Source organism: Fusarium venenatum (assembly GCF_020744135.1).
Source record: "Fusarium venenatum strain MPI-CAGE-CH-0201 chromosome Unknown EDB82scaffold_2, whole genome shotgun sequence".
Classification (NCBI taxonomy): Eukaryota; Fungi; Ascomycota; class Sordariomycetes; order Hypocreales; family Nectriaceae; genus Fusarium; species Fusarium venenatum.
The window spans coordinates 8,596,158-8,607,555 of record NW_027072130.1 but is presented as its reverse complement, the minus strand read 5'-3'; the positions used below and the strand labels follow the sequence as shown (position 1 = coordinate 8,607,555).

General features: G+C 47.4%; 5 protein-coding genes and 1 non-coding gene across 6 annotated transcripts; 1 reads left to right on the top strand and 5 right to left on the bottom strand.

Moving 5' to 3' along the window:
* Positions 1–49: 49 nt before the first annotated feature.
* EDB82DRAFT_476340 (uncharacterized protein) lies at positions 50–1,051 on the top strand (the record flags this gene model as incomplete). The annotated part of the gene is made up of 3 exons (XM_025736385.2): positions 50–287; positions 336–785; positions 834–1,051. 3 exons carry the CDS (start codon positions 50–52, stop codon positions 1,049–1,051), a joined length of 906 nt encoding a protein of 301 aa, XP_025586997.2.
* A 15-nt stretch (positions 1,052–1,066) lies between these two features.
* On the bottom strand, positions 1,067–2,458 carry EDB82DRAFT_502170 (uncharacterized protein). The gene is made up of 2 exons (XM_025736384.2): positions 1,939–2,458; positions 1,067–1,888 (listed from the first exon to the last, which is right to left on the bottom strand). Exons 1-2 carry the CDS (start codon positions 2,313–2,315, stop codon positions 1,099–1,101), a joined length of 1,167 nt encoding a protein of 388 aa, XP_025586996.2. The 5' UTR covers positions 2,316–2,458; the 3' UTR covers positions 1,067–1,098.
* On the bottom strand, positions 2,455–4,559 carry EDB82DRAFT_502167 (uncharacterized protein). Its single transcript, XM_065608662.1, has 2 exons — positions 4,130–4,559; positions 2,455–4,005 (listed from the first exon to the last, which is right to left on the bottom strand). The coding sequence occupies exons 1-2, from the start codon at positions 4,301–4,303 to the stop codon at positions 2,794–2,796; spliced, it is 1,386 nt and encodes a 461-aa protein (XP_065465086.1). The 5' UTR covers positions 4,304–4,559; the 3' UTR covers positions 2,455–2,793.
* A 570-nt stretch (positions 4,560–5,129) lies between these two features.
* On the bottom strand, positions 5,130–5,220 carry EDB82DRAFT_t120. The gene has a single exon. It is a non-coding gene; the product is annotated as a tRNA-Pro (tRNA).
* A 1,860-nt stretch (positions 5,221–7,080) lies between these two features.
* EDB82DRAFT_525685 (carbonic anhydrase) lies at positions 7,081–7,752 on the bottom strand (the record flags this gene model as incomplete). Its single annotated transcript, XM_025736382.1, has 1 exon — positions 7,081–7,752. The coding sequence occupies one exon, from the start codon at positions 7,750–7,752 to the stop codon at positions 7,081–7,083; it is 672 nt and encodes a 223-aa protein (XP_025586994.1).
* Positions 7,753–8,797: 1,045 nt separating this feature from the next.
* Positions 8,798–10,770, bottom strand: EDB82DRAFT_576025 (uncharacterized protein; the record flags this gene model as incomplete). The annotated part of the gene is made up of 2 exons (XM_025736381.2): positions 8,798–10,172; positions 10,225–10,770. 2 exons carry the CDS (start codon positions 10,768–10,770, stop codon positions 8,967–8,969), a joined length of 1,752 nt encoding a protein of 583 aa, XP_025586993.2. The 3' UTR covers positions 8,798–8,966.
* Positions 10,771–11,398: the final 628 nt, after the last annotated feature.

Here is an 11,398-nt window from a genome sequence, read left to right as displayed (position 1 = left end):
CGAGAAGTAAAAGCCTCTTACCTAAATCACTCCTCTAAACAAAATAAAAATGTCTTCCAACGGTTCCGAACGTCTCAAGAACAGAAAACCCATCAAGAAGCCCGTCCCGGCTTACCTTCCGGGTCCTGGCTCCGTGCTCACCGTCGATCAAACCCTCTACTCAACCATCCGCGAAGCTCCCCGTGAGCTTATTGAGGAATTTACTCTTCCCATTCGCTCTGGAAAAGCATGGAAGGCGCCTGCTGGTTCAATCGTCAAGATTAGTACACCTGAGGGACCGCAAGTTGGTAAGAGATAATTGATGTGGTTGGCTTAGCTCACTTACACCACTGCAGGCGACTTGAACATCTGGAACGCCCATAACCCCCGCGAACGCTTCTGGGCGAGTCGCACTAAGCAACTCCATGCTTCGCATGTCTCAACTTATGATCGTCTTTGGTCTAATTTGCCTTACATGCGTCCTCTGGCGACTATTATTACTGATAGTTTGGACTGGTATGGTACTGATGAGCATGGTGGTCGTGTGCACGATTTACTCGGCACGCGATGTGATCCTTACATCAACACCGTCCTTAGCGGCGGCCAGTATAATTTCCAGTGCCATTCAAACCTTACCCGTTCCGTTCTGCCGTATGGGCTGAATGAGCAGGACGTTCACGACGTGATTAACATTTTCCAGGTCACTGGATTAGACGAGCAAGGACGATACTTTATGAATCCTTGTCCGGCGGAGAAGGGTGATCATATTGAGTTTTTGGCTGAGCAAGACCTTTTGATGGCATTGAGTAAGTCTTGTCCTAAATATTTACCTAGGGACATGCTAACGTGGGTAGGCACTTGCCCCGGTGGTGATCTTTCTCTCTGGGGTTTTGGAGAGGATAGTGAAGAGGAGATGATCAAATGCTGCCGTCCTCTCAAGGTCGAAGTGTATCGTCTTAAAGATGAGACTCTGTTGCAGAAGAATGGATGGAAGCCAGCTGAAGTCTCTGGCTACAGTGGACGTCACGGACTTGATGTTCCATTGGGCGAGAATAGAGAGGAGAAGGCCTAGATATAGATTGAGCAATATCCTACATAACTATCTCATGTTCCTTACAATTACTGTGTCTTTTCACCCTTGGCCTCAGCACTAAGAACAGACTCATCACGATGCTGCATCAACGCAACAAGCGCACCACCCGGTCCCGAAAGCAAAACACTCGTGACAACACCCCTAACAAGATTCGTCCTCTCCTCCCCAGTCTTCAATTCCGGCTTTACTTCCAACAACTGCTGAAGACCCCAAATAAGTCCCGCGACTGAACCAGTAGCGAAATCGTAGATGAGAAAGTTATGCATTGCTGCTCCAGCGCTGGACATTGGCTCGTACGAATGCGGTGCTGCATCAGGAACAAAGACTTTTTCTGCGGTGAGCGAGGCTGCGATACCTTTGGGGAATAAACTTGGAAAAGCGCCCGCTGCGATGAGGGCTGCGTAGGTGGTCATTTGGCTCACGACGGCGATGTTCCATGCGAAGCCGTAGGCATGTCTCAAAGCAGCCTTTTCAAGCACAACCTTTGATCTATTCGCATCCTGTCCGACGCTAAGCCTCTTGAGAAGACCAGTGAAAACAGTCTGGAGGATAAAGATGTAGAAGGGAGCCATTGCCCAGACAGCGTTGGACCACTGTCGAACATTGTGGTTGGAGAACGGATACACCAGGAAAATGCATGGCACGAAGTAGCCCAGCAAGAAAGATGGGACGACGGTGTGAAGGCTGAGATAATCGCGAACATGAACGCTCTGTGCCCACGACGCCTTGGACGTCAACAGGAGATGAATGGCGTAGTAGACTGGTGCAATGAAGCCAAAGCCAACGGACTGAATAACCCATAACCAAACAGCACCACTACACCCATCAGTATCCTAAAACCTCATTTAAAAAAGGGTGTAACTTACTTGAGTACAATAGGACTCCATCCCACAGTTCTTTGGGCTTCAATGACAAATACCATAAACGTAGCAATAAGCTGCCCTCCAAAGCAAATCATGAAAAGCGACACTTCCGGCCTCGAACCATCAGTCACAGTTGCCCAAACGATATTCGAAAAAGCGAAAAATTCATCAAGTAGACCAATTCCAGTATATCGCTTGACGATTAATCTATTTGTGTCGGGTAAGAAGCGAGGGAGAGGGTCTTGGGTTATGCTGCGTGACATGTCCATCCAGCCATTGCGCTCGAGTTGGAGGAGGAGCGCGTCGAGGCCGAAGATGGCGAGGATGGTGAGAATGATGATTGTGGGGATGCGATGGGAAATATTGGGTGAAGAAGCCATTTTGAAATTATTACAGTTGTGTTTGGAAGAGTAAAAGAGTAAGATTAATTGAGAGCGTGAGATGAGTTGTGCTGGATACAGTCAGCTAGACCCATCTGATGGATCCTCCAAGTCAGCAGCCAACAGTCCGTCTCCATACGGAGTTTACAAAAGCACGACAATTTTACCAACGCCGACGCTGAGAAAATGGAGTATTTAAATCTAGAAGCTCAAGACAAAATGGAATTACTTGTACTATTTAACATAGCACCTACTCCATCAGGTTCCGCAATACAAAGAAGAGACAAGGTAGTAAGCAATAATGATAAAACAAAAGGAACAATGCTAGTGAATTGACCTGTATAAACAATCATCCCATCATAAGGCAATATACCTAATCTCTCTCAGCTGTCCAACATAAAGCAATACCGCGTACTCCATATGGTTCCAATAACCTCTAGTAGTACAGTAAACACGCTCTGAACCGACCCATCTCCATCTAGCGTTTCGTGACTCGCGACTTTCCTTGAGTCTTGTTCAAGGTTGACTTTGTTGAACCCTTGGGTCTACCTCTACCCTTACCGACAGGCTTTGCAGTGCCCTTTTTCTTGAGTGGTTCAGCAGTCCTGCCCTTGGCTGGGAGCTTCACCTTACCAGCTTCCTTAAGCTTGTCCATATAATCGTCGAAATGGTCCGTTGCAACCTGTTCAATGTAGTCTTGGTTCTCCCAGGTACCCTCGGACTCGGGGTAACCCAACCACTCCACAAATACCTGATTCTTATGACGGTAGGTTCTGTGCTTGCGGATGGCAAAGACTAAATACGTGCCTGGGTTCTCGGGGTTGTCGGGTCGGCCACCAGGACGCTTACGCCAAAAGTCAAAGAGGGCGTCGGGGCTGTCTTCATGGAAAACCTCTTCGGGGGACCAGGTGCGCTCGCCGTCCGCCCACTTAACGCGAAGTTCAATCTTATCACCAACCCAGCGATAATCCATGATTTGCTCGAATGCGTGCTCTTCGTCATCGTCTCCATCTTCCTCTTTCTCTTTCTCTTCCTCTTCTTCCTCTTCTGGCACGATGTCTTCTTCGATGTCTTCCTGGATCTCTTTTTCAGGCTCTTCTTCCTCTAGGTTCTCTTCGTGTTCCTCCTGCACCTCGGGTGCCTGATGTTCTTCTTCATACTCTTCCTCCTCAGACTCCTCTACCTCGACGACAACTTGCGATCGTCTAGATCTTGGTTGAGCTCGGGGAGAAGGGCGCGAAGAAGCAACGTCGCTCGCCGCGAGAGGACTGCTAACCGCCATAAAGTTAGGCTTCATAGTCACTCCCTTTTTGGTGGTGGATGTCGCAGGGGAATTCGCGGCGCTGGTTCGTGTACTTCTAACAGACGTGGCAGGGGAGTTCTTGGTACTGCGTGTCTTGCTTGAGACGGCCGGAGAGCGGCTGAAAGCGCTCATCATTGAATCCTCGCCAAGCTCGACGGACGGCTGCCTTTTAGTCGGTCGTGGTCGTGGGGAGGATGAGACGCGTTGAGACGCGGTGGTTCGTCTGGGGACAGATGACGATTGTACACCACCCATGGATTTTCGCTTTGGTGTTTTGGTAGGAGGGGGCATTGTAGCGATGGTCTCGCGTCTTGTGCTGGTGATAGAGATGTCGCCAGTGGTATCGTGTACAGATGTTATAGAAGAAACGTTGCTACGTCGTGAGAGCTTTTGTCGCAATGCAAAGTTAGTCGAGTAATAACCAATGAGTGCATGTTTTGCTGAGGGGAGTCGCGACAGAGTCTAACAGTGGCAGGGCGGATAGCTGCATCAACAGTTGGCTGGCACTTACAGGGCTGCGACCTTCCGATTCTGAAAATTGGTTTGATGCGCGTTTGGGGATTCGATGATTTCTAGGCGAAGAAGTTCGCGACTGCTGTGAAGCGGAAACTGGCATTGTGGCGGTTGTTGGTATTTCGGGCTGCTTTTTAAGCGGTGACGAGAGGAAGCCAAAGAGCGCGTTCATGGTGATAAAACAAAGAAAAAAAACAAGGCAGCTAGACAGAAAAAAAAGGGTCTAAGCCGATGACAAAGACCAATGCAATGCAATGCACGTGTGTAAACGATAAAGAGAAGAATGGGGCGATGCTAAATACAGAAGTTGTTTTACTCGGTTTGTTTTGTCTTACGTGGAAAATGAGGATGAGAAGGGATGGGAACAATGAATGTGTTGTGCTGTTTACTCTTTCGTTTGCATCAATCCAATTTGTGAGAGTGACAAGACAAGGTCTTGTCCAAAATCATGATGCGTTTTCTAATTACACATTTAATCCTGGGTCAAGGTGACAGAAGTCTAGACACACAACCTTGTAGCGCAGTAAATAAGGGAGCAGACATGCCTGTTCAGTGGGCATCAACTGTCCGAAGTATTGTGACATGCACAACACAGAGGTCGAGTTTTCTGTTACGTACTCGAAAGACAGGGCGTTACGCGATACCCATAGCGCGTGCCAATCTAATTCCTGAGCTCCACACCATCAAACCGCAACAAAAGCAAACAGACAAAGATGGTTGCCCGTAAATAGGACAGTTATTCTTAGCTTTGAAGTTGACAATAGCAACTCGGCCGTTGTTTGTTATATTGAAACAGTTAGTGCAAGGTTCAGACCACATGACACACACCAAGTGGAATCGGAAAACTAACAGACAAAGAAGGTCTCCCTTCGCCCTGGACCATAGATCAATAGCGCCCCATCGAGGACAATACAATCAGCCACCATCACCAATACAGACAGCGCCACAGCAAAAAGCAAATCACCACGTCTGATCAGACGCCCAACCAGCAAAAGGAAGGGTCTGGCCGGGGATTGAACCCGGGACCTCTCGCAAGCAATGCTATAGGGTTTTCCCTAAGCGAGAATCATACCACTAGACCACCAGACCGAGCAGTTTTACTGATTGTTGAAGGTGGGTGAGCAATTGGGCCTCATGTATACGAGGCGGTGTTGGTTGAGATCACGGTTGTGGTGAGTTGAGTCAGAGTGCCGAAAGATGGGCGAGGCCGGTGTCAAATGGCATCGAAGGATTTCTACTTGGGTGTTGAGTTAGCCTAGCCCGATTGACTGCAAAGCATCGATCAACGGGGATGTTGGACTTGAACGTTGCGCTTATCCTTCTCGTAAGCTTCTCTGTAGGGTAAACGTCAACGCGTTTTTGTTGGCACGTGACACGATTTCCGTCACCTGTCACAATGTGCAATACGTTTTAGGCTTCCAAGGCTCCAAGGCTGATAACCATTAATTCACTCGGCTTTTTATTAAGCTTGAGCGTGTTTGCGCTGGACATGGTTGACATTTCGAGAAGTGAATAAGTGACAACAAGTGGTGGAACGAACGGGTTCACAACAAAACGCATACAATCAGACTGAAACATTGCAGCAAAAGGCAAGATTAAAAGATGAATGAGCTAAAAATGAATTGTGAGAATTAAATACTATACTGAGGCAGCCCGTCTGTAAGCAACCGAGTTTAAATGATTGATGCGGCGAAATGTCGTCAAATTTTGAAGGCATCATTGAATGTGGTGATTCATCCATGGCTAGCTTCACGAGACAACGTTGTCGCGCCACCATAAAAATAAGACCGAACAGTTTTCTGCGTGTAACAAGTATTTACCTTCTGTTTGAGTAATCGCAGTTAAACATGATCGAAATTTCATACTGAAGGATAAATCCCATTATGGCCTGATTGATGGCTACATAGAGGGGACCTTACTTGGGTCGGCCATCAAGGTCTTCCGGCGTAGAACCTTGCGTCAATTCACCACAGCAACATTAGCAAATCCTACAAGTACGAATTGAACGTGATTTCGCGGCGCCTTTGAACATGCAGCACCGTTAATCTAGATCAGATTTGACATGTACAAGATGATTCAAGACTCAACAGTGCTCAAATCCACCTTGTTCATCATAAGTCCAGTCAACTGTATTTGTGGCCTAAGCGCCCTATTGGGTAGCAGAAGAATTGACCTCTAAGCTTTAGGCTACAAAAATAAATAGCCTGGCAAGTATGGTCAAAATAGCATAAAGTGGCCTACTAATTTAGTCTCTTATGTTTCTAGCAGCCAACTTTTCTGGTACCCTGATGGCGCCCTATGACTTTGACAGAAATATGGCCATTCCTTATCACCAAATAACCTTCCTCTTCCGGCTTCAATCCTCCACAAATCATCCCCGTCAATCTCGAATCCGGCGCTCAGAACAATAGCCCGTATTTGGGTCGAGATTTTAAAGTCTGCAAGGTACACGATGCAAATCCCCAGGGCCATGTGGGAAATCGTACGATGTGTGGAGATGCATCCTGAAAGGGTGGTCACGTGATGACCATCTTCATGATGTGAATTCCCTGATTGAAGACGCAAGAAGCCCAATTTCTAGGATTATTTGACTTGATTTGCTCATAAACGAATAAAGAGAAGCAAGATCGAAGTCTCTTGGCTAAAATCCATGCGTTTCTTGCGCCACTGACATAAACCCGCTAGCATCGCCATCGACACCTTGAAGGCCCAGACCGTCATATGGGCGGTCGAGCCAAGCCGTGGTCCCTGTTACAGTTACTTGTAGGGCTGAAGACTTGTGATATCCCTGCATATCAGGCACTTAGAGGAACGCTACTGTCATGTTTAAAAGGCGAACGTCCCTCTGTTTACGATTGACTTGTTCTTGTCACAGACAGAGTCAGTCATGCCTACCAATTGAAACGGTATTGTAATTCTTATTCTATCAACGCTAACTTGCTTCCCCATTTATTTCTTGTCAACAAGGTTGTAAATCTTTTGGATATCACCCAGCACCGCCTCAAAGTCAATCTTAAGATCCTTGAGTAGACCGTCCTTGAATCCGAAAACCCATCCGTGGACGATGGGGTACTTGTTCTCATGCCATGACTGCTGAACGTCGGCAGACTTGATGACGTTGCGACACTGCTCAACGACGTTGAGCTCGACGAGTCGGTCGTATCGCTCACTCTCGTCGGCAATGGCATCGAGCTCCTTCTCGTGAAGACGGTACACGTCGCGGATGTTTCGCAACCAGGGGTTCAGCAGACCAAGATCTTGAGGAGTCATGGCGGCCTTGACACCTCCGCAGCCGTAGTGGCCGCAGACAATAATGTGCTTGACGCCGAGGTGCTTCACGGCATAGTTAATGACGCCCATGGCGTTGAGGTCGGTGTTGCAGACAAGGTTGGCAATGTTGCGGTGGATAAATGCCTCGCCGGGTTCGAGGCCGCAGATCTGCTCGGCGGGGATGCGAGAGTCGGCGCATCCGATCCAGAGGTACTCGGGGGCTTGGCCAGCGGCGAGGTTCTTGAAGAAGTCGGGGTTGACCTTGGCTTTGTTCTCAGCCCACTCGCGGTTGTTGACGAACAGCCGGTCGTGGCTTTGCTGGAGGTACTTTGTGATGTCCTTTTCGGCCATTGTGCGCCACGAGGTGGGTTTTGAAGCGGGAGAGGAGTTTGTTGAAGAAGAGGATGAAGAGGAACAGAAGCGCAAGCGAGAAGCGGTTGGAATGGATCGAGAAGCTAGGTGATGAGAAGAAAGAGTTGAAGCGATGGAGGATGAAGAAGAGGAGGCCGACGAGCGGAGAGAAAATGAAGCGAGCCGAGAGGAAAACATTATCGGGAAATCCACTGGAGCGCAGCTTGGGGAAAGAATGGCGCGATAAAGGACGGGACGGAGATGCAAGGTGTGTGGGTGGATGTGACAAGCCTGCAGTAGAGCTATAGTGCACTGTTGGGGGGTGATACAGTGGGAGAGTCTGTACTCTGTAATAAATTTGGGACGGACAGATACCGAAAGGTTGAGATTAGATTCCAATTTGTTGAGTTGAGTTGACGACAAAAACCTTTCTTTTTTTTGACTCTACTGCCTTGGAACAGAAAGTCACTAGTATCAATTAACTTTTGAACCTCCACTGACGATAAGTCTTGATAACAACCAAGATTCGGACGACGGCCCGTACGTAGCCGTGATTTGCCCCGGTAGTTGACGAGGCATTTCCGAGTAGACTCCGTGAAGAGTCACCAATCAATTGACAATTACCGTGTGTAATTACTTCTCTCAATTGAATCGAGCTACTGTTCTTCGTTGGGGAGGAGAGATTTGTAACCCATGTAATGTTACAGGCCAGGGTTGTACTACAGGGACGGAACCCTGGGAACATCACCTCGTTTTGTCGTCTTTTCACTGCCGATGACCCCACGCCCAAGCACTAAAAGAAATGTTGGTGCTGATTGTGAGAGTTGCTAGATTGAATGGTCATCGTCATAACAACCCGAATTGCCGGATTCCGGAGGGAGCTTTGGTCTTCTGGACAAGCTTCCCTCCAGAACCCCTCTTTTTTATTGAGCATTGCTATTGGTAGTCAATTGCTTATGTAATAGACGTCCTAGATAGGCAAAGGTCCCACCTTTAACCGTCAGTCTGGGAATTGCCTCATTGTGTGTAACTTGCGACTACGAATGCAATGCTCTTTTTATTTCTGTCATACCAGCAAAAGTAACGAGATATGATATTGGTTGAATGTACTCGTCTTAGAAAGAAGAAATAACCTGCATATTACCTGCTGGAAAACAAACTCCAATTGAACCCTCAAGATTGCATGCATACATTATAGATCCCACCATTTCTTTTTATATCGCTGGTTCATCGCGTCTCTGACGTCGTCGCTCTTTAAAATTGCCCAACCAGTTACCATCCTTTACGGACTTGTCCTGAACAGTGTCGTAATTCTCCAGTTTTGTCTCCAAAAACCTCATGGATTCCTTCCAATGTTTTTCTATAACAACCGCCTTGTCCTCTTGCCTACAGGCCCGTTGGGCCTCAAAGTCTGCCTCCGCCTTCTTAATCTTGACCGTATCAACGTCGGTCTGTAGCCCCGGGCGCTGGTCACCTAATGACTTGACCATTGCGCTCATTTTGCGCTTCTGCTTCAACTTATCCTCGACATTGACCCTCATGGGATTTATGACCTTTTCCATCAATTTGGTGTTTAACATCTCGGCGATGTCGGCCATGTCCTCGTCTGCCAACCCGTCTTCAAATCCAGCAGGAGCTTTGCGGTATTTTGCGACATGAGCGTTTTTTTCCTGTACTTTCTTGTCAACTTGATTTTCGGCCGACTTGTGTTCTGAATCAGCGTCGATAAACTTCTTTGTGTAATTCGCAAACTCCTGGGCATTCTCATTCAGCGCATCTTCACCCCCCTTCAACCTCTGCTCTTTCTCATGGAGGTCGGCAATACGCTTGTCACTCTCTTCCATCAGAGAAGATCTGGTTGGCAGTTGCGGACAAGGGAGTTGCGCGATAATGTCTTTATTGTCCATATTGAGCTTTAAAGAACCCCCGATCCTGCGTCGCTTGGAGGTGGGCTCACGTGCGTCGAAAAAAGGTGGCTTCGAGCCCGCACTCCTGTGGACAATCCCCGCCCATTTCCTTGACAAGTTAGAGGGCGTCTGGCTCCTCCGGTCACTTCTAATAGACGACGTGCTCCTCCCCCGGCGACGTTCATGAGAAGGCTCTGGCGCTGTGTCTGGGTGTTTAAACATGTCGCCTTTGTAAGAAGGGAATTCTGAGCCAGACTGCTTCTTGTGCAAGGCTGTCGAGGGCGCGGACTTGGGACGTCCCAGCTTGGAGGGGGTGTCATCCATGGTGGACTGCGACGGATCCTGACGGAGAGCCACGCGCTTACCATTTAGAATGTCCATGATTAACTGTCCTGAGTTAACATCCCATGTCCGAGGGTTTTTTAAGTTGATCGTTCCAAACTTGGCAAACTCAACGGCCGCCATGACGGCGAATCGTCCGCTGCCGTACCGTTGATCATGCACAGGACCATCCTGAGTGAATTAGTAGGAAGAACGGCAGATGTAACATGAAATATAAACTTACAACATTCCAAAACCTCAACTTCATGTCCTTCCCATAATGTCCCTCCACCCAATGGGTGAGCTTCGTCATGACATCCTGACTACGCTTTTGGTGTGGTTGAGAATCGTAATGTAGAGCTCTGATATAGGTTGTGTCTGATGAAACCTCGATTTCTTCGCTCACAAAAACAATGGACCAATGCCCCTTAGACTCACGGTGGTAGATTGGTGCCAGGAACTTACTCGGTTTACTACGCGATAGGGCCGTCGCACTTAAATCCAAGAAGGTGGAAACCATGATCCTCAATCTTGGAGGATGCTCTTGGGTTCGAATCTCTTCGCCTAGAAGATACATAAGATAGTTGAGACTTTCCGGGGTGAAGTTCTTTTTATCATTAAGCTCCTTAATGCATGAAATCTTGAACGAATCCGTCCAAACGAGGTTGGTGTTATCGCTGTGAGGTGGTTGTCCGTTTTGCATTATGGGAGTGCGCGTGGGAGTGGGAAGAGAGTCGTCCAATGAAGTAGGATGATAGCCCGTAATGCGCGGAACAACAGTTGCCGCCATAATGGAAAGATGTCGATAGAAAGAATATTCTGTATTGTGGATGATTGAGGAGATTCTTTTGCTGTCTCTGAGTTTGAGAAAGTGATATAGTAAGCCGGCGACAAGGCAAGATTAACCTCGTGTTTTTAAAAACAATACGCTTGCAAAACAAAGACGGCAGCCTACATAATATTCCAAAAAAATGTGGCTTGGTGTTGGTTTGTTTGCATTTTCAAGCGAGATTACCTAGTGGATGGATGATCCTGGAGGCAAAGACGTTGGGTGAGGTATTCGATAACCAGGCGTTAAACGAGATGAACATTGAGGATAATCCCATTAAAACAGTAACCAGGCGTTAAATGAGAGTTTGTATTTGTTATGTTATGCTTCTTCTAACCAAGAAAGCAAAACAATGAGAAATCACAGCTGAGGAGATGCAGAACATTAATCTGACAAGGTTACTGAATAAGAACAATATACTCCTCGCATTGTGGTATGTAATCGTCCTAAAGAGTATAGTTGAGTGGGTGGATATAGTAATTGGTTAATCAACCGGGTTGTTGGTTATTAGTTGTTGGTTGTGGTTGTCTTAGTAGAAAAAGAAAGAAAAAAAGTGACTTGAGATCCTATTCAAAATGAATACAAAGTG

Bases quoted from the DNA above. Each gene is read 5' to 3' on its own strand.
- EDB82DRAFT_502170 (XM_025736384.2), bottom strand. From the start codon at position 2,315: ATGGCTTCTTCACCCAATATTTCCCATCGCATCCCCACAATCATCATT. The intron at 1,889-1,938 runs GTAAGTTACACC...TGATGGGTGTAG, and splicing joins TGGAGTCCTATTGTACTCAA to TGGTGCTGTTTGGTTATGGG.
- EDB82DRAFT_502167 (XM_065608662.1), bottom strand. From the start codon at position 4,303: ATGAACGCGCTCTTTGGCTTCCTCTCGTCACCGCTTAAAAAGCAGCCC. The intron at 4,006-4,129 runs GTAAGTGCCAGC...TTGCGACAAAAG, and splicing joins AATCGGAAGGTCGCAGCCCT to CTCTCACGACGTAGCAACGT.